The sequence below is a fragment of the Elephas maximus genome, chromosome 5 (genome assembly GCF_024166365.1).
Source record: "Elephas maximus indicus isolate mEleMax1 chromosome 5, mEleMax1 primary haplotype, whole genome shotgun sequence".
Classification (NCBI taxonomy): Eukaryota; Metazoa; Chordata; class Mammalia; order Proboscidea; family Elephantidae; genus Elephas; species Elephas maximus.
The window spans coordinates 67,914,546-67,936,127 of NC_064823.1; the positions used below are offsets into that span (position 1 = coordinate 67,914,546).

The following is a 21,582-nucleotide window of genomic DNA, read 5'->3' on the forward strand; positions in this document are numbered from 1 at the left end:
CTGATACCACGTTTTCTTCGTATAGTCTAGCTTCTCAGATTATTTGCTCAGAAAACAAATTGAATAAGTATGGTGAAAAGGATACAACCCTGACACACACCTGTCTTGACTTTAAACCACACAGTATTCTCTTGTTCTGTTGGAATTCTCTGCTTTCAACCAAGATCCATATGACATCAGCAATGATATCCCTTATTCCACATCCTCTTCTGAATCCAGCTTGAATTTCTTGAAGTTCTCTGTGACGTACTACTGCAACTGCTTTTGAATGATATTTAGCAAAACAAATTTAATTAGCTATGCATATTACTGCAAGTTGCACTGAAAGCTTTAATGAAAAGCAAGGCTCCAAGAATTGACAGAATACCAAGTGAGATGTGTCAACAAACATATGCAGTGCTGGAAGTGCTCACTTGCTATGCCAAGAAATTTGGAAGATAGCTACCCGGCCAATCAACTGGAAGAGATCCGTATACTTGCCAATTCAAAAGAAAAGTGATCCAGCAGAATGCAGAATTATCAAACAATATCATTAATATTCCACACAAGTAAAATTTTAATGAAAATAATTCAAAAACAGTTGCAGCAGTACGTCGATAGGGAAGTACCAGAAATTCAAGTCAGATTCAGAAGAGGATGTTCAATGAAGGTTACCATCACTGACATCAGAAGGATCTTGGCTGAAAGCAGAGAATACCAGGAAGATGTTTACCTGTGTTTTACTGACTATGCAAAGGCATTTGACTGTGTGGATCATAACAAATTATGGATAACATCGTGGAGAATGGGAATTTTAGAACACTTAATTGTGTTCATGTGGAACCTGTGCATAGATGAAGAGGCAGTCTTCGAATGGAACAAGAGGATACTGAATGGTTTAAAATCAGGAAAGATGTGTGTCACTTGTATCCATTCACCATACTTATTCAATTTGTATGCTGAGCAAATAATCCAAGAAACTGGACTACAGGAAGAAGACCGTGGTATCAGGATTAGAGGAAGATTCATTAACAACCTGTGATATGCAGATGGCACAACATTGTTTGCTGAAAGCACAGAGGACTTGAAGCACTTACTGATGAAAATCAAAGACCACAGCCTTCAGTATGGATTGCACGTGAACATAAAGAAAACAAAAATTCTCACAACTGGATCAATAAGCAACATCATGACAAATGGAGAAAAGGTTGAAGTTGTCAAGGATTTCATTTTACTTGAATCCAGAATCAACACCCATGGAAGCAGCAGTCAGGAAATCAAACAACATATTTGCATTGGGCAAATGTGCTGCACAGACATCTTTAAAGTGTTAAAAAGCAAAGATGTCACTTTGAGCACAAAAGTGTGCCTGACTCAAGCCACAGTATTTCCCATTGCCTCATATGCATGCAAAAGCCTGACAATGAATAAGGAGGACTAAAGAAGAACTGACGTCTTTGAATTGTGGTGTTGGTGAAGAATATTGAATATACCAGGAACTGCCAGAAGAATGAACAAATCTGTCTTGGAAGAAGTACAGCCAGGATGCTCCTTAGAAGCAAGGAAGGGGGGACGATGTCTCAGATACTTTGGACATGTTATCAAGAGGGACCAGTCCCTGGAGAAGGACATCATGCTTGGTAAAGTAGAGGGTCAGTGAAAAAGAAGAAGACCCTCAACAAGATGGATTGGCACAGTGGCTGCAACAGTGGGCTCGAACATTGCAACAATAGTGAGGATGGAGCAGGACCGGGCAGAATCTCTTTCTGTTGTACGTAGGCTGGTTATGGGTCAGAACCTAACAACAACAGCCTGCACATTACTACACAAGCCAAAAAATAATCAGTCTTGCAACCTATGGCACTCTCAGTGATTCTTGTTTCCTCTTTACCATTTGTAAGAAAGTGCAGACTTTCTCTTAGCATAGTCCTACGGTTATTTGTGATGAATGTGGGAAAGATTCCCGGAAGTAAAGGGAGCTTTGGCAAATGCGTGGCCAAAATGGACTTTAAATGTTCCACCTGCAAATTATTCTGACCTCACAGCAAAAACTTAAAATACTTTTTATTCTGACACTCTAAGTTTACTCAGGAATCACAACTTCTATGAAACATGATGGAAGAAAGAATTAAAATTTATTGAGCACCTCCTACGTATCAGAAGTTTTACAAATATTATTTCTTTCAGTCTTCACAAAACTGAATTAAATATTATACCCATTTTTAGATGAGACTCAGAGGTTCAAAGGGTTAAGTAATTTGCCAAAGATCACATAGATGGTGTGGGTTCAGGGTTCAAGTGCATGTCTGTCTAACCCTAAAGCACCACTCCTTCCACTAAAGCAGCGATTCTCAATCAGAGTGATTTTGCCCTTCAGGGAACTTGGCAATGTCTGGAGACATTTTCGGTTGTAACAATTGGCAGGGAGGTGGGTTAGGGCAGAGTGGAGCGTGTTTCCTCCTGAAATCTAGTGGGTAGAGGCCGGGGGTGTTGCTAAACATGCTACAGTGCACAGAACAGTACCCCATAATAAAGAATTATCTGATCTTAAACATTAATAGTGCCAAGGTTAAGAAACCCTGTACTAAACTATCTTGTATTTCTACAGTTTTCAAAAACAGTAGAGTACTCATAATATGCGTTTCTAAAATATGTGACTAAAAACTAAGCTGTTGCTGTCAGATCAGACGCATGGCAGCCCCATAGGTTACAGGGCAGAAGTGCTCCCTAAGGTTTTCTTGGCTGTAATCTTTATGGAAGCAAATCACCAAGTCTTTCTTCCTCAGCATCACTGGGTAGGTCTGAACCGCCGACCATTAGGTTAGTCGCCGAGGGCAAACTGTTTGCACTGCCCAGTGACCTACAATATATGTGACTATAGTTCAATAAATCTCGTAAATACCTGTGAAATGAAAGGATAAATGAATGTTGAATCCTAGAATATAGATGGAGACTGCATTTTTCAATGGCTTTTTACAATTAGTATTCACTAAGAGAATTATATATTTTTAATCATCATTAATAATAGAGATAGGAAATAGATCCTATTTATGCTAAGCATTAAATATTGTGTATAAAATATTTTATTTTTTGATACAATAAAATCATAGAATATATATTTAGTGGTTTTAGTAGTTTAGGGAAAATAGTAGCAGTTTGGGGTTCATGAAATTCACAGAATTATTTTCAATTTTAGAATCATAAAATGTTAGGGCTAGAGGGTCATCCAGGCCACCCCTTTCATTTTTTATCACTTGAGAAAATGTATCCAAGAAAAGGGAGGTGCTTGCCGAGGGTCTCTTGGCCAGTTAGGGGCAAGTACTGCAGCCAGAATCTAGCTCTTCTAATGGTTTGCTGCTTTTTTCATTATAAAGTGTCTTTTCAATGTAACTACAGTATTGGGAATTTACTTTTCCATGTGTTTTTATTTAAACACATTCTTTATCCAAGAGAAGTAGAACCCTATCCTTTTCCCTTGTTAAGACTTCTGAAAAGCACTATTGAAAGAGCCTTTCAATACCAGCCAACCAACATTCTTTGATAAGCCTTTACTTTTTCAGCCCAGGGAACTACATTTGGCCAAGTATGCAAAATCTTAAACCTTAAAATGTTTGCAAATCTGTTTAAAAACTCAAACTCAAAGCGAATTCTGAATTTGTCCCAAATGCTGGTTTTTTTGGGGGGGGGAGGGGTTGTTTGTTTGTTTTCTCCTTCCCTACATCTTTGTGTAAGAAGTAAAATGGAGATCTTTATTTGTAAGACAACTGGGAATGTGCTGGACCAAAAGTCAGAAAATCTGGGTTCAAGCCCAGCTCCCCTCCTGAGTAGCACTGTGACCTCAAGCATGTCACCAATCTTTCTGGGCCTATTTCTTCATCTGCTCACATCATGTAACTGTTACAAAGATCAAATGAGATGATATTCCATTTGTAAATTTGTTTCGTAAACCTGAAGTATCATGACAACGTAGACTTCAAGTATCTTTTATGCATCATTGCCAATTCCAAATAATGCTTATTTCAAAGATTTAAATGATATAAACACACCTTCCGATCTTAGTGCTAGGAATTTCTACTTAAGTTAATGTATGGACATTTTCAGAAGGATTCCTTAGAGGGGTTATACTTGAGCTTCAAGCGGAACAGATGTTATTTTAATTAAGACTTGGAATTGATTAGTCCAGATTAGTTTATTTAGGGTTATAAATTATTTGAGTTTTTTTTTTTTTTTTAATTTCCCTACCCACAATCCCAAATCTCATTCTAGGGGCAGCTTAACTCTCCATCCTTTCAACCCACTATTCCTTGGTCCAGATGGTCCACCCTATAGGGTTTGAATAGCAGGATAAAGGTGAAATGTGTCTTGTTTCTAACACGATGAGGAAGCCTGTGTTTTTTCTCAATAAAAACTTTATTTGCTGGGTTAGAACAAAAGGCCCATAGTAATTCCTATGTGTCACACTGAAAGTAAAAAAATTAATAATAATAATAATGACAAATAAGGGGACTATAAATAGATTTTAAAAAGGAAATTATCTATTGGTTAAATGGGGTAGGTGAAACAGGTGCATATATTACCACTTCCTGCCAAATTTCTAGCATAAGAGGAAAGGGATAATAAGATATAAACTCACAAAGATAAAGAAGACTAAGAAGATAAAAAGTATCAGTAAGTGTTTAGAAGATGGAAAGTGGTCGGATGATTGACGTGGTACAGCAGGGAGAGGTTGAACCTGAGGGTTTGCAGACAGCAGCTGCGTAGGCGAACGAGCCAATACACACTGCAGAACCCAGAAGATTTTCAAGAAATGGAAGCACTTCAGGAATTTGGGAGGCATGATAAGAGTAAAGGCTGAAGTCAAGAAGATTGGTTAAAAACTTAACAGATAAAGAAATAGACATTCTTCAAGCCTTACCAGATAAAGAAGTAGGAATCCTCCTTCATGCCTGCATAGTCAGGGGACTTCTCCATTTTTACTTAAATAGGAAAAAGAAGGTTATCCCCTGGCCCTAGACTAGAGGTGGAGTCTCTGAGGGGTGCAAATGGTTAATGTGCTGGGTTGCTAAACAGGTTGGTGGTTCAAGTTCTCCCAGAGATTGCCTCCAAAGAAAGTCTTGGCAATCTACTTCTGAAAAATCAGTCACTGAAGACCCAGGTTTTCATACTCTGACACACCAGGGTTGCCCTGAATCAGAACTGACCCTTCAGCAACTGGCTGCTGGTTAGACTTGGGGTGAGCATGCGGAGGGTGGGTGTGGCACCATACAGAAACCTGGGGGTCTAAGGGAAAGTCGGTGTATGTACTGAAAAATTGTCAGTCCCTTCGCTCACTGATCTCATAGAATGCTAGCAACCAGACTGATATTCCCCTCCCCAAGACAGATGGTATGAAGGCCTTCACTAGAGAAAAATCTGCTAGATAAAAGATCTACTGACATTGATAATTAGGGTGCCCCATCAGAACTATTCGATCCTACCTCAGTTCCTCCGTGGAAGCCCTCCAGGGCAATAAACCCTGCCACTACACATGAAACTTTGAATTGGTTTTTTTTTTACTGGCTCATGACTAAATATTAATGGAGAGCCAATGTCACCAGACATTTAAGAAGAGCCCACATGAAAAATAAATAAATAAACAACAACAACAAAACACTTAAAAGAAGAAACAAAATGCAGGCTGCAGAAGAGATTTTCAGTGTATTTGATTCATATCCTCAGAGAGATAAAAGAATAAATCACACTCATGAAAAAATAAGAGGTTAACATTAAAAAAGTGGGGAACATCAGAAACTAAGAAAGAGCTCTTGGCAATTAAAAGTATGTGAGTAAAATGTTTTAAAAATCAATAGAAAGTATGGAAGGTAAAATTAAACACATTTCCCAGAATAATAAAAGCAAGGTGGAAAAGAGGAGAAAATAAGTAAATTAAGATAATCAATCCAAGAATTCCGACATCTAAGTAATATGAGTTCCAGAAAGAAAAGACAAAGGACATGTAAGGGCAAAAATTATCAAGGAACTAACTGAAATATATGAGTTTCCAATTTCAAAGAGTCCTGTGAATGCCTAAAATCAATTAAAAAATATCCACACCAAGGCAGAGATCATAATGTTTCAGAACACTGCAGATAAATATAAAAACTTAAAAGCTCCCAGAAAGAAAGGAAAGAAAAAAATCAAGAAATAACAGTTCTCATAAAAAAGGTTTAGCGGAAAACTGACTTTGGAATTTTTATTAGCAATACTGGAAACTGGAAGTAAGTGGAACGATGCTTCAAAATCCTGAGGAAAAAAAATTTTCTGATGTAGACTTCTTTATCCACCCAAAGTACATATCAAGTGGAGAGTGAAATACGATATTATTTCCAATATATAAAGTCTCGAAAATTCTGTCTCCCATATACTGTTTCTCTGGAAACTTCTGGATAGTGGGCTCCATTGAAATGAAGGAGAAAAGAAGGAAAAACATATGAGGTTCAGGATAGAAGACATCAAACTCAAGCAAACGACAAAGGAGTTCCCAGCACGGAGTAAACAGAGGCCCCAGGAGGGAGCATCAGCACATAGCCCAGGGCGCATCAGTCTAGTCAGAGCCAGAGAATTGAGACTCCGTGAGGAATGTTTCCAAAAAGGAAAAAAAAATTAGCCTTTATGGGGCTTTTTGTTTTGTTTTGTTTTTACCATATTAAGAGAAGTTTTTAAATTTTGTTGGAGAATTTGGAAGAATAAGCAATGGGTACATGGAAAAGGAAGTAAAAAACTAAAAAAGAGAGGCAATTTGTCAGTCCAGAAAATATATATATATATATAGTTCAAGTAAGGAAATTTAATTATGATTCAACAGAGGAAATTACTACTTGGCTCAGCTGTGAGGAATGTATAACCTAGTCATAGTAATGTAAATGTGGAATAATGATTTAGGCAAGGATTATGACAAAGTTATTTTAGGAAGAGAAGTGTGTGTGTACATGTGTGTGAAGTGATAGTGGTTACAGTATTAAATCAGTAGGATAATGTTTAACATTAATATATTTTGTGAATATCCATTTAAGCATATTATTTATAAATATTGAGGTAAGTAAACAGAAGAAACTGACCACTTTCATTAGAAACCTGAAAGTATTATTTTATGCATTTATGTATAAAACCGTGGTTGCAAAAAAATACTCAAAAGGAGTCATCCACTATTTCTGGGAGATAAAAATCTCTATAAAGACTAAAAACTATATCCCTATTCTCACACAGAGCTCAGACTACCAGGCCTAAGAGCACCCGGCAAATACCTGTAGGTAGCCCACAATTTTTAAGAACCTTATTAGTATAAACGGTGTGGTGGAAAATGCCTTGAACCGGGAATTCATTTGAAGAACAGTTCACTTAGTTTCCTTGAATCACACTTGTCTCATTTCTAAACGGAAGGAGTTAGTTTAGAACCAACTAAACTCTAATGCAAGGTACATAATAAGAGTGAGACCAAAACTGTTGCCATTGAGTTGATTCCAACTCATAGTGACCCTATAGGACAGAGCAGAACTGCCAAATAGGGCTTCCAAGGAGCAGCTGATGGATTCAAACTCATGACCTTTTGGTTAGCAGCTGAATGGTTAACCACTAGGCCACCCAAAACAAACTAACATTTTGCCATTGAGTAGACTCTGACTCTTAGCAACTCTATAGGACAGAGTAGAACTGCCTCATAGGGTTGCCTACAAGCGGCTGGTATATTGGAACTGCACCTCTTGGTTAACAGCCTGAGCTCTTAACCACTGCACCACCAGGGATTCACTGTGCCACCAGGGCTCCCAAATGCCAACACTTCTTAGAGAGGGTAACCTCTTCTCAGATCCAGCCAGCTGTTGTCATGAAAGTATGTTGTTGCTAGGAAGGCCAGTGATTCAAGAGAAACCAGAAATCTAAATTTTCTTGTGAAACCTCCAGATTTAAAAAATGTTGATTTAAAATGCACAAAGCCTGCCAAACTGAACCTATCTGCAGGCCATATCCAACTCACAGATTGCCATTGTGAATCTTCTAGATTAGGCCTATGACTCCGTGGTTTTACAGTGTCTCATTACTAAAAATTCTCATTGAAAGTTTCTTTCTCCAACTGTTGCCCCAGTAGGGTAACCATTAAGCACTAGGCCTCTAACTGAAAGGCTGGTGGTTTGAACCTACCCAGTGGCTCCGGGAGAAAGACCTGGCAATGTGCATCTCTAACAATTAGAGACAGTTCTACTCTGTCACACAGGATCGCTATGAGTCGAAAATCCACTCTACAGCACCTAACAATAACATGGTTTCTTCACCACCAAAGATGCAGTTTATCCAAATCTGACATGCCAACTTCATCTTGTGACTTTTATCTTCACTATGAATACTCACAAATCTTAACAGCTAAGATCTGTGTAGAACCTTTATTCAAGGAAGCATAGCCATAAACAGAGATAGTTTCTGCTGAACGCAGCTGGGATGAAAACAATCAAAGAGTAATTTTCATAGGGACACAATTGTGTAAGCAATGTCTATTCCCCCACAAAGGTAACAATCACCTTTAAATACAAAGGACAGCATTACAGTCATTTCAATACCAAGCTCGGTGTTTGCGAAGATGATGAACTGTCAGTCTTTCATAAGGAACGTTTTACTCACTGCTGTTAATTATCTTGTTGGTTCACAGGGCTAGAAAACATGAAGACTGTGATAGTTTTCCTATACATCTTGGGCGCTGTGGCTGCAATCCCGGTCAGTTCCCTTTTTTCTGTTATTATATCTCTCCCTCCTGACATTTAGTTTAGAAATTCAATATTAAAAATATATATATATACGTATTATGGTTTGAAGTTCTCTTTTTTATTTTAATTATATTCTTTATTGCCCAAGCAGGGAATGCATGAGTAAGAAAATCGAAATAAGTTCCTTTTTTTTAAATTATTTCTTTCAGAGCTATCAGATTCTAACAGATTCAATAAAATGTGCAGCTGAAATTGTTGGTTAGCGGCTTATTAGCCACAGAATATGCCTGAATACCAAGAAGAACAGGAAGGAATAGATTATCCCACGGAAGCTCATCACATTAGTATGAGAAATCTGAGAGTGCATATCACATTTTCCAGCAGCTTTGTCTTCAAGATCAAATACATAATGACTGAGCAATTCTGTAAAAGTCTGTAATAAAACCAGGAAGCAATGGCTTAGGGGCAGTAACCGATGTACTAACCATTGATTGGCTCCTAATTTCCTCTTGGGAGGTTGTCCAAGGAAACATGCTGAAAGCAGACAAGACTAGAATATTATCTTTTTCATGTTTATATTGTCCCCTAGTGACCCAGATATACTTGCCGTACCATTCACACAATAGTAAAGTAGCTATACACAAATCAGATCATTTGAGACCATGTCAATAGCCTCAAAACAACCTGAAAGTCCAAAAAAAAAAAAAAAAAATGAAACCATGGCTTGGTTGATGCCTCCTAAATTATCCATACCATCCTTAATTCAACCAAATGATTTATGCGTTTTTTTTTTTTTCTTTTTCACCAAATGAAGGAATCAGCCTTCCTTCCCTATAAGTCTAAGATTCTGTCCTTGCTGTTTGGATACCAGTGACTGTCTCAGGTTGACAGATATGTCAACGAAGACAAACTCCATGCCACTCAGACCAAGCAGTACTTGGAAAACAGAATTTATGTATGACCACTACTAAGAATCATGCTTAAGCAGCATGGAGCTACTTCAACTGAAAGTATACAATGTACAAAAAGCAGACAAACTAATGTTCAGCACAGAAACAAGCTTCCATAGACCCATCCTTTTTATTGTAGAAATGTGTCTTGCCCTTACAGCTGTTACTGCTGTGTAAACAGACATTAAAACAGTCTTGGAACCACGTGTTTGAGTGACAAGCCTGCATATAGACACATCCCAGATGTGTTTTCTATAGCAGAATTTGTTGTTATGCAGGCCCAGCCAAACGCTGGAAAACCAAAAGGCTTCTTATATGATTTGCCTATTAAAAGTTTTGTGTCGTTTTCTTTCCACCACTCGTCCATCAATTTGTCACACTGTGCTGGCTTGCACGTCACTGTGATGCTGGAAGCTATGCCAGTATTACAAATACCAGAAGGGTATAATGAAGTAAAAGAGCAGAACAGAACATTTCAAAGGGTAGCTTGAGAAGACAAAGTAAAGTATTACAATGACATCTACAAAGACCCAGAAAAGCAAAAGGGACTTAGGAAACCAAAAGGGAAGAACAAGCCTGGCATTTCTCAAGTGAAAGAACTAAAGAAAAAATTCAAGTCTAGAGTTGTAATATTGAAGGATTCTACAGGGAGAGTATTAAATGACAAAGGAAGTGTGAAAAGAAGATGTTAAGGAATACACAGAGTCACTGTACCAAAAAGAACTAATCCTCATTCAACCATTTTAGGAGGTAGCATATGCTCAAGAACCGGTGGTACTAAAGGAAGAGATTCATGCTGCACTGAAGGTATTGGCGAAAAACAAGGCTTCAGGAATTGATGGAACTCCAACTGAGATGTTTCAACAAATAAATGCAACACTGGAAGTGCTCACTTATCTATGCCAAGAAATTGGGAAGATGGCTACCTGTCCAACCAACTGGAGAAGATCCATATACTTGCCCGTTGCAAAGAAAGGTGATCCAAAGAATGCAAAAAATTATTAAACAATATCATTAATGTCTCATGCAAGTTAAATTTTGCTGACGATAATTCAAAAACAGTTGCAGCAATACAACAACAGGGAACTGCCAGAAACTCAAACCGGATTCAGAAGAGGACGTGGAACTAGGGATAGCATTGATGATGTCAGCTGGATCTTGACTGAAAGCAGAGAATACCAGAAAGATGTTTACCTGTGTTTTACTGACTATGCAAAGGGATTTGACTGTGTGGATCATAACAAATTATAGATAACATTGCAAAGAATGGAATCCCAGAACACTTAATTGTACTCATAAGGAACCTGGACATAGATCAAGAGGCAGTCATTCAAACAGAACAAGGGGATACTGAGTAGTTCAAAATCAGGAAAGATGTGTGTCAGGGTTGTATTCATTCCCTATTCTTTTTCAATCTGTATATTGAGAAAATAATCCAAAAAGCTGGACTATATGAAGAAGAACATTGCATTGGGATTAGAGGAAGACCCAACAACCTGCAATATGCAGATGACACAATCTTGCTTGCTGAAACGGAAAAGGACTTGAAGCACTTACTGATGAAGATCAAAGAATATAGCCTTCAGTATGAATTACACTTCAACATAAAGAAAACAAAAATCCTCACAACTAGACCAATAAACAACATCATGATAAGTGGAAAAAAGATTGAAGTTGTCAAGGATTTCATTTTACTTGGATCCACAATCAATGCCCATGGAAGCAGCAGTCAAGAAATCAAATGACGTGTTGCATTGGACAAGTCTGCTGCAAAAGACCTCTTTAAAGTGTTGAAAAACAAAGACGACACTTTGAGGACTAAGTTACACCTGACCCAAGCCATAGTATTCTCAATTGCCTCATATGCATACAAAAGCTGGACAATGAATAAGGAAGACTGAAGAAGAATTGATGCCTCTGAATTATGGTATTGGTGAAGAATATCGAATATACCGTGGACTGCCAGGAGAATGAACAAATCTGTCTTGGAAGAAGTACAGCCAGAATGCTCCTTAGAAGAGAGGATGGTGAGACTTCATCTCACATACTTTAGACAGGTTATCAGAAGACATCAGTCCCTGAAGAAGGATATCATGCTTGGAAAAGTAGAGGGTCAGTGAAAGAAAGGAAGACCTTCAGCAAGATGGATTGACACAGTGGCTGCAATGATGGGGTCAAGTATAGCGATGATTAAAGGGTGGTGCAGGACCAGGCAGTGTTTCACTGTGTTTTTGAACATGGCAGCACCTAACAACAACAATAACATTGTACCTTTTTTTAGTTTAACTTTTAAGTACTCACTGATAACTAGCAGGAAATGTTATAAAACTTTTATTTAATATTTGTTTACTTATGTGAACTTACTCTATCAGGAGATTTTTAAATCTAAAACTTTTTAATAAAATATTTTTAATTTAGAATTAATTCAAGGATTGTGTGAAACAGAACACTGCACTTAGTAGGGAAGAACAGCTATGAAGTACTTTTTCAACTGGAACTCATTCTGTCTACTTGATTCCGACTCTTATTGACCCTGTAGGACAGAGCAAACTGCCCCATAGGGTTTCCAAGGAGTGGTTGCGGGTTTCGACCTGCTGACCTTTTGGCTAGCAGCCAAGCTCTTAACCACTGCGCCACCAGGGCTTCTTCAACTGGAAGGATGCCTCTATTTCTAGCAAGGACTAGAGACATAGATGAAGAGTTGGCAGGTGAATGATGGGGAAGTCGAACAACTGTAGTTGGAGATAGGAGGCGCCTCTTCGAGTCTTAACTCTGCTACTTACCATCTATCTGTGGTTTGACAAGTCATTAATCTCTACGGTACAATCTCACAAATTGAAGTGAAAAGAAATACCAAGATAAGATTATGTATGTAAAATATTTTGTAAATTTTAAGGAGCTACCCAAATGAATAATTACTGTTGCTAATAATAATATAATTAAAGCGGTAATAATACCAACTGTCTGATATCTGAGGCAGGTATTCACCATGGATATTTATTATAGAAATGTGGTGGATACCAACAAGTCAGAGAGATCCAGATATAAAACAGAGTCTGTTTGGATTGACTCATCCTGACTCTGTTAGCAGATTGTGTAATATAAGGAAAGTCATAGAGCACAGGATGTATTTTAAATTTGATTTGCTCTCTTGCTTCTTATCTACTTTTCAACTAAGAGGAGTAATAATATCATTTGAAGAACATTTGAAAGAAGCAGTTTTTAAGAGGAAAAAGAAGAAAGAATTGTGGCCAGTTTGGCAAGTTGCTGGAGGCATTAGGGAAGGCAATGGCTGCGGGAGGTTTTAGAGTTGACAGTGTAGAGCTGCTCCCCGTCTCTGCTACCTTTTCTCCACTCCTCCCCCGCCAGCAGGGAGTAATAAACAACAATAAAATGGCATCTTATCTTCCTTCAGAAATACTCTGAAATTGAAATTCTGTTTTATCAATAGGTGCACATCTATATTTATAATAACATGCCCACTGGAAATCTGTTTGGCATTTCTTAACCAAACAGAATCCACATATTTTGGAGAATTCAAGCAGGTGGGGAAAACGATGATGTTGTTGTTGTTAGGTGCCACCTATCAAGTCCATTCCAACTCATAGTGACCCTCCATATAACAGAATGAAACACTGACCGGCCCAGCACCACCTCATAATCATTGCTCTGCTTGAGCCCATCATTGCAGCCACTGTGTCAGTTCATCTCATTGAAGGTCTTCCTCTCTTTCACTGACCCTCTACCATGCATGATGTCTGTCTCCAGGGATTGGTCCCTCTTAATAACAAGTCCAAAGCACGTGAGACAAAGTTTCACCATCCTAACTTCTAAGGAGCATTCTGCCTGTACTTCCAAGTTCTTCTGGCAGTCCATTCAATATTCTTCACCAACACCATAATTCAAAGGCATAAGTTTTTCTTCAGTCTTCATTATTTGTTGTCCAGCTTTTACATGCATACGAGATAATAGAAAATGCCATGGCTTGGGTCAGGCACACCTTAGTTCTCAAGGTGACACCTTTGCTTTTTAACATTTTAAAGAGGTCTCTTGCAGCAGATTTGCCCAATGCAACACATTGTTTGATTTCTTGACTGCTACTTCCACGGATGTTGACTGTGGATCCAAGTAAAATGAAATCCTTGACAACTTCAATTTTTTCTCCATTTATCATGATGTTGCTTATTGGTCCAGTTGTGAGGATTTTTGTTTTCTTTATGTTGAAGTGTAATTCATACTGAAGGCTATGTTCTTTGATCTTCATCAGTAAGTGCTTCAAGTCCTCTTTCAGCAAGCGATGTTGTGTCATTTGCATATCACAAGGTGTTGATGAGTCTTCCCCCAATCCTGATGCCATGTTCTTCTTCATATAGCCCAGCTTCTCAGATTATTTGCTTAGTATACAGATTGATAAGTACAGTGAAAGGATACAACCCTGACACACATCTTTCCTCATTTTAAAGCACGAAATATCCCCTTTTTCTGTTTGAACAACTGCCTTCTCATCCATATACAGACTCTCCATGGGCACAATTAGGTGTTCTGGAATTCCCATTCTTTGCACTGTTATCCATAATTTATGACTCACACAGTCAAATGCCTTTGCATAGTCAATAAAATACAGGTATACGTCTTTCTGATATTCTCTGCTTTCAGTCAACATCTATCTAACATCATGACATCATCAACGACATCCCTAGTTCCATGTCCTCTTCTGAATTCAGCCTGAATTTCTGGCAGTTCCCTGCCATTGCACTGCTGCAATAAAGCTTTTGAATTATCTTCAGCAAAATTTTGCTTGAGTGTGACACTAATTTTATCATTCAATAATTTTTGCATTCCATTGGATCACCTTTCTTTGGAATGGGCATGTAAATGGATCTCTTCCAGTCTTTTGGTCAGGCAGCTGTTTTCCAAAATCTTGCCATAGATGAGTGAGCACCTCCAGTGCTGCATCCGTTTGTTGACACATCTCATTTGGTATTCCATCAATTACTGGAGCCTTGTTTTTCGCCAATGCCTTCAAAGCAGCTTGGATTTTTTCCTTTGGTATCATTGGTTCTTGATCATATGCTACCTCCTGAAATGGCTGAACATCAACCAATTATTTTTGGTACAGTGACTCTGTGTATTGCTTCCATCTTCTTTTGATGCTTCCTTCATCCTTTAATTATAATGAAATGTGCAAAGACCTGGAGCTTGGAAACCAAAAGAGAAGAACACACTTGGCATTTCTCAAGCTGGAAGAACTGAATAAAAATTTCAAGACTCAAGTTGCAACATGGAAAGATTCTGTGGGCAAAATATTGAACAACACAGGAAGCATCAAAAGAAGATGGAAAGCACAATGTTATATCTATGGTCAATTTAATTTGGCTTCAATTTTCTGCTACAAAACACTTTTCAAAATTAGAAAATACTAATGGTTCATAAAAGTTTGAAAAACACAAAAAATAATTCCAAAAACTTGAAGATCACCACTGTTGAAATCTTTTTTGCTGTATTTTCACCCAGGCTCTGCATATGTAACTTTTTCTTAAAGATGATTAAGATTCTGTTTTCACTTAACTTAATATTCTGGACACTTACCCTGTATTCTTAAAAATCCTAGAGAACATCTTTTAACTTATGAATAAAGCATATTGCTACTAATAGTGATGATAATAAAAGAGTAACTAGCAATTTTTAAAACTGGCATCTACACATGAATAACACAAACCAATTTTTAATTTTTTCAGACAAATGCAAGGTTCTTCTCTGATCATTCCAAACCAACTGCCGGTTCTTTGAGTTCCATCCAGCAGGCTGAAGCTTCAGTAACACCTGACAACACTGCAATTCCTGTTGTAGGGACTGAAGATTCGGAAAATAAAAAAGAAACTGCAGTGTCTATAGAAGACCGTCCCAACTATGAGGTAAAATAACATGGTTATTTTAATTTAATTTTTAACTTCTCCAAAAAATCTCAATTCCAAAGCATGATCAAAGAGATTACCTTATTCACGTTTAATTTTTTTTAAGATTATGATCATATCAATTGCCTTCAGTCACTAAAAGAGCTTCATGGATTAATGAGTTTTACTCCTTGAGTTGAGATGCTATACAGTTGTTTCATTTCATAAAATTCAATTTCAGGTTAAAACTTGTGGCTATAGAAAGTGAAGAACATCATAAGTTTACATGATAATGTCTGAAGAAAAGGAATAATGAATATCAAATACTGACCTAGGAATTCCAAGTATGATGTAGATATATTACCACTTGTTTCAATAAACTTTTTTCTTTTAAGGCTGAAAAATCTTCAATACTAAACTCAAAAGAGGAAAACCATGAACAATCAGAAGATCAGGATCAGAATTACAGTGAAGAGCTGGGACTGAAAGATGAAGAGGACAGTGATGGTAGCTTAGGTGTGAATTTGGAACACAAACCAACTGAAGGAACACTGGACCTAAAAGAAAATATGACTGTTCCTCAAAAGAAAAATCTCCCAGAGAACACTGACTTCCTTGCTCCTGATATTAGTTCCACTGGGGATTATAGCCAACAAGAAAGTATCACAGAGAAAGAGCAAAATCAAGATCATCAGTTGAACAGGAGCAGCAAACATAGCCAAGACCTAAGTGACCAAGGAAATCAAGAGCAGAATCCAAATATTTTCAAAGGGGAAGAGGCAGAAGAGCCAAGTGAAGTTGATACTCACAACGATAACCAAGAAACGGAGGAAGAATTTCCCAAGGAACATTCTAACAGCGATCAGGAAGAAGACAGCACCCAGCCTGATGATATTTTAGAACAGCCCAGTCAACCAACTCAAGTTAGCAAGATGCAGAAGGAAGAATTTGAGCAGGGTAACCAAGAACAGGAAGAGGATAATTCCAAAGCAGAAATGGAAGAGGAAAACACATCAAAAATCAGTAAGCATATTCAAGATACTGAATGGCAGAGCCAAGAGGGAAAAGCTGGCCTTGAAATTATCAGCACCCACAAGGAGATGGATAAAAAGACTGTTCCTGAAACTTTGGTCGTGGAGCCTACTGATGATGGTAACACCATGCCCAGAAATCATGAAGCTGAGGATGGTGGTGATGGCCCCAGGCACAACCCTGGTGATGACTACTTCATCCCAAGCCAGGCCTTCCTGGAGAGTGAAAGAGCTCAATCCAATTACTATCACATCAACAACGAAGAGCCAAAAGAAGCACATGAGAATGAGAGTGTCGATAGGAGTGGACCTGGAGAATCCCAGGGGGTGAGATTACTTACAATGATGCTTGTCTAAGAAAGCAATTAGTTTTGTCAATAAAAAGCCATGGCCTTTCCCTGTTCTCTCACAATCTCCTATGCATAAACTCTGTAAGTTCATCGCTACGATATATTTCAGTTATTTATTTTTATATCCATCTTCCTCATTAGACTTGAAGTGTCTGTTTTATTTGGGTTCCTCTAGAAGCAGACCCTGGATTCGAGTACAGTTTATTTGAGAAGTGCAGGGAACAAAGATAGAGGGGTGGAGAAGTGATACAGGGAAGGAAACTAATAAAAGTTATGTTATTCAAACCACGTAAAGAACATTACTCAGAATTATCCTACCTGGGGAGTTACGGAGGTGGAGTTCCTATATTGGCTGAGATTGCTCATGGAGACAAGGGGTGTGTTAATTCCCCTGTCACTTCCAGCCCATCCTTTTAGTAGGCAGAATGCATTTTCATGGTTTTCCAGGCACAGAAATGCAGATGCTGGTAGTTGAAAGTCCCTAACCTAGCTGGAATGATAAATTCTGATGGATGTGAGGGATGGAAGACAGCTGCTGCTATGATGCCTTGAGAGCAGGTACCACGTGTTTAAACTGAATCACCAGGGTCTCCAAAGTGTCTCTAACACAATAAGAGATCCTGCCGTGTTTGTTGAATTAGCTATAAAGATTAAGAACAAAGACTTCAGCTACAGCGCTATTAAGCAAACGCATACCAAAATGATAACCTGGAAACTTCACTGGGGAAAGCTATTGCTGTTTGGCTGTTTAATCATACAGAGATTTCATGCAAAACTCTAACAGCCACTTATCAGGGGGATTTGGCACAGCTTTTGATGAGCAGGAAGCCCTGGTGGCATAGTGGTTAAGTGCTATGGCTGCTAACCAAGAGGTCGACAGTTCAAATCCGCCAGGCACTCCTTGGAAACCCTATGTGGCAATCTACTCTCCTATAGGGTCGCTATGAGTCAGAATCGACTTGACGGCAGTGGGTTTAGTTTTGGGGGGGTTTTGAATAAGCAAGTTCAATAGTAACTCCCATTATTGAGAACTCTGCTACCATTCTAGTGTGGGAGTTTTCTTATACTTTGGAAACCTACTAAGAAAACTTTACCAACAATTTCACAGAGATTACTATGTCACCGTGTCTTAACTATCAAATAGAAGGCTAGTACTACATTTCTAGTGTTTTCCCAAATCCAAAATGGAAATTCCAACTTTTATTGAGTAATCCCCAAAGACGCAGCTCTGTAACCAGTTGATGAAGTTAGAATAGCTACTGTTTTCAAAGGGTTATTGTCCACCTGGCAGTTCTATCTGGCTTCTTTTTGAGATCTGAAATGACTGGGTGTCAAAAATCTCTGTGAAGGTATGCACAGTGAAAATTTAAACTAAGTAATGACTTCCCTCTTTAACTGATTTTAACTTCTGCTCTTGCTGTTATAAAGGCCAAGAAAGCGGAGAGCTCACCTAATGACGATGAGAGTTCAAGTGAAGATAACGTGAGGGTGGAGAGTGTTGGTGAGTATTTCAAGGCCTGTGACGGTAACTATATCCAAATCTGTGACTATATCATGGAAGAGATAGAATCTGCCTCACTGGGCTTCTCTCTCCTTTCCTTTGTGAATACTGCACAGAATTTTTCCTCTTCCCAATCCTCCCCCAAGGAAATGCTCTCATAATTTGTTGATATTTTCTCATGCAGATAAGATATACAGCTATGGTAAGTGTGTTTACAGACGGAAAATGTCCTGTTGCAGTATTAGTGCAAAAACTAGAACTCTTTCTCCCTAAATTCTTTTGCTTCTGAGAAAAAAAGACTTAATTCTACCTTATTTATTCTCAAATCCATAACTCACTAAAAACCCAGTGCCGTCAAGTCGAATCCGCCAGGCGCTCCATAACTCACTAAATCCCATAATCAGTTAAGGGTCTAACACATGGGTCTAACACATACCCCAATCACAGACATTTTCAATTTCGACACAATAAAATCCCCCAGTAAAAGTTCATTTAACTTCTGACCACTTGCACAATGTTGTACTATTAACTTCAGACTATGACCATCTCTGTCAGGCCAGGAAGAGCAGTTTGTGCTTTTTAAACATGCAGTCCAAATTGCTGCACTGAAAATCTAGAAGGTCACTTAAAACAGTCTGATGCCAGAAGGTCCCTCCCAGGGATTAACTCAACAATTAAAATGGTTTCTATTGTTTTCCCAATTTTTCTCCCTTATTAGCTAAAACGAAGCTAACCAGGGTGGATTTGAGGCTTACATACATACTCAGTTTAACTTTGTCCATCTTTCCTGCTCAATCTTCTCTGGTAGATTCTTTTCTTTTTTTTTTTTTTTACATTTTTCACAATGTAACTCCATTCTGGTTGTTCAATTTTTTCTAATAGATTCTTGCATGGGTTTCCAGTGTAAAAGAGGACACGTTTGTAAGGCTGACCTACAGGGAAAACCCCACTGTGTTTGCCAAGATCCAGTGACTTGTCCTCCTACAAAACTGCTTGACCAAGTAAGTATTTTACAAAATGGTCCCTAAGAGGTACCAAAGGTTAGTGATTTGAATGAAAAGAGTTTGCAACTGAAAATTCTTGTAAAAAACAAAAAAGCAGATGCCCAGGATATGGTCTAGTATTTGAAGCATAGTAACAAATGCTGGCAAAGTCAAAGAATTATCACTGTGCCCAGTTGTTGTCGTTGTTAGTTTCTGTCGTGTCAATTCCAACTCATGGTGACCCCATGTGTGTAGAGTAGAACTGCTCCATAGGGTTTTCAAGGCCGTGACCTTTCAGAAGATCACCAGGCCTGCCTTCCAAGGTGCCCCTGAGTGGGTTTGAACCACCAACCTTTCAACTAGTGGTTGAGCGCTTAACCATTTACACCACCCAGTGACTCTTCACTGTGCCCTAAGAAAGTAATAATGGTAGCTGATCTGTGTGATCTGTGTAATGAGCTTTAAAACTCATTCTATTCTTGGAACATCTGAAGTTTTTATTCTACTGAGCTTACCTGGAGCTATACTGTCATCATCATTGGTGTAGTTTGGTTGATTTTGTGTGTATATGTGCCAAATGGGAGAATTATGATTTTTTCTTTTTTTATTACTGTAAAATACATGTAAAGCAACATTTGTCAATTCAACATTTTTAGGTGTGCAACTTAGTAATATCAGTTTTATTAATCATGTTGTGCAATCATCACCCACAGTCATTGCCAAGTCTCCCATCACCATACCAGAAATGAAGCCCCGATAGATGCTACAACGTGGATGAACCTTGAAAACATTACACTGAGTGGACTAAGTCGGTCGCAAAAGGACAAATATTGCATGATCTCATTTATATGAAATAACAAGAATACCAGGCTAATGGAGAGAATTATGATTTGAATAACCTCACCTACCTGATCACATCTTTGGCACAGTACGATTTATCAGACAGGCTATGAGTTTTAGGGAGCAGAGTGTTTTTCTTTCTTTTTTATTTATTTATTGTGCTTTAAGTGAAAGTTTACAAATCTAGTCAGTCTTTCCTACAAAAGTTATACACACCTTGCTATATACTCCTAGCTGCTTTCCTCCTAATGACACAGCACACTCCTCCTCTCCACCCTGTGTTCCCTGTGTCCATTCAGCCAGTTCCTGACCCCTCTTCCTTTTTATCTCGCCTCCAGAAAGGAGTTGCCCACATAGTCTCAATGTGTCTGCTTGAGCCAAGAAGCTCACTCTTCACCAGTATCATCTATCTTATAGTCCAGTCCAATCCCTATCTGGAGAGTTGGCTTCAGGAGTGGTTCCAATCTTGGTCTAACAAAGGGTCCAGGGTCCCTCTAGTCTCAGTCAGACAATTAAGCCTGGTCTTCTTACTAGAATTTGAGATCTACATCCTACTATTCTCCTGTTCCATCAGGGATTCTCTGTTGTGTTCCCTGTCAGGGCAGTGATCGGTGGTAGTCAGACACCATCTAGTTCTTCTAGTCTCAGGCTGATGGAGTCTCTGTTTATGTGGCCCTTTCTGTCTCTTGGGCTCATCTTTACCATATGTCTCTGGTGTTCTTCATTCTCCTTTGCTCCAGGTGGGTTGAGACCAGTTGATGCATCTTAGATGGCCACTTGCTTGGATGTGAGACCCCAGACACTTCTCACCAAAGTGGGATACAGAACATTTGCTTAATACATTTTGTTATGCCAATTGACCTAGATGTCTCCTGAAACCATGGTCTCCAGACCCGCGTATAACAGAGTGTTTTTCAATGAGCATTCAGCTTTACCAGTTTTTCTCCTCCTTGTCTTTCCTAGGTTTGTGGCACTGACAATCAGACCTATGCTAGCTCCTGTCATCTGTTTGCTACCAAGTGCAGACTGGAAGGAACCAAAAAGGGGCACCAACTGCAACTGGATTATTTTGGAGCCTGCAAATGTAAGATTCCATCACTACTGTCACCACCACTGCTGAGAAATTTTGGGGTGTGTCTTAGTCATTCAGTGCTGCTATAACAGAAATACTAAGTGGATGGCTTTAACAGAGAGAAGTTTATTTCCTCACAGTAAAGTAGGCTGAAAGTCCAAATTCAGGTTGAGGGCTCCAGGGGAAGTCTTTCTCTCTCTGTTGGCCTTCTCATCAATGTTCCCCCGGAGGAGGAGCTTCTCACTGCAGG

General features: G+C 38.7%; 1 protein-coding gene across 2 annotated transcripts in view; it reads left to right on the forward strand.

The window, feature by feature from the left end:
- SPARCL1 (SPARC like 1) overlaps positions 1-21,582 on the forward strand; it is a 64,397-nt gene that overhangs the window by 31,552 nt on the left and 11,263 nt on the right. For both annotated transcript variants that reach the window (XM_049885761.1, XM_049885760.1), the window contains 6 exons: positions 8,657-8,721; positions 15,400-15,576; positions 15,951-16,913; positions 18,365-18,437; positions 19,320-19,438; positions 21,224-21,344. In XM_049885761.1, coding sequence (XP_049741718.1) covers positions 8,668-8,721; positions 15,400-15,576; positions 15,951-16,913; positions 18,365-18,437; positions 19,320-19,438; positions 21,224-21,344 — 1,507 coding nt within the window. In that variant the 5' untranslated portion in view covers positions 8,657-8,667. The remainder of the gene's footprint in view (positions 1-8,656; positions 8,722-15,399; positions 15,577-15,950; positions 16,914-18,364; positions 18,438-19,319; positions 19,439-21,223; positions 21,345-21,582) is intronic.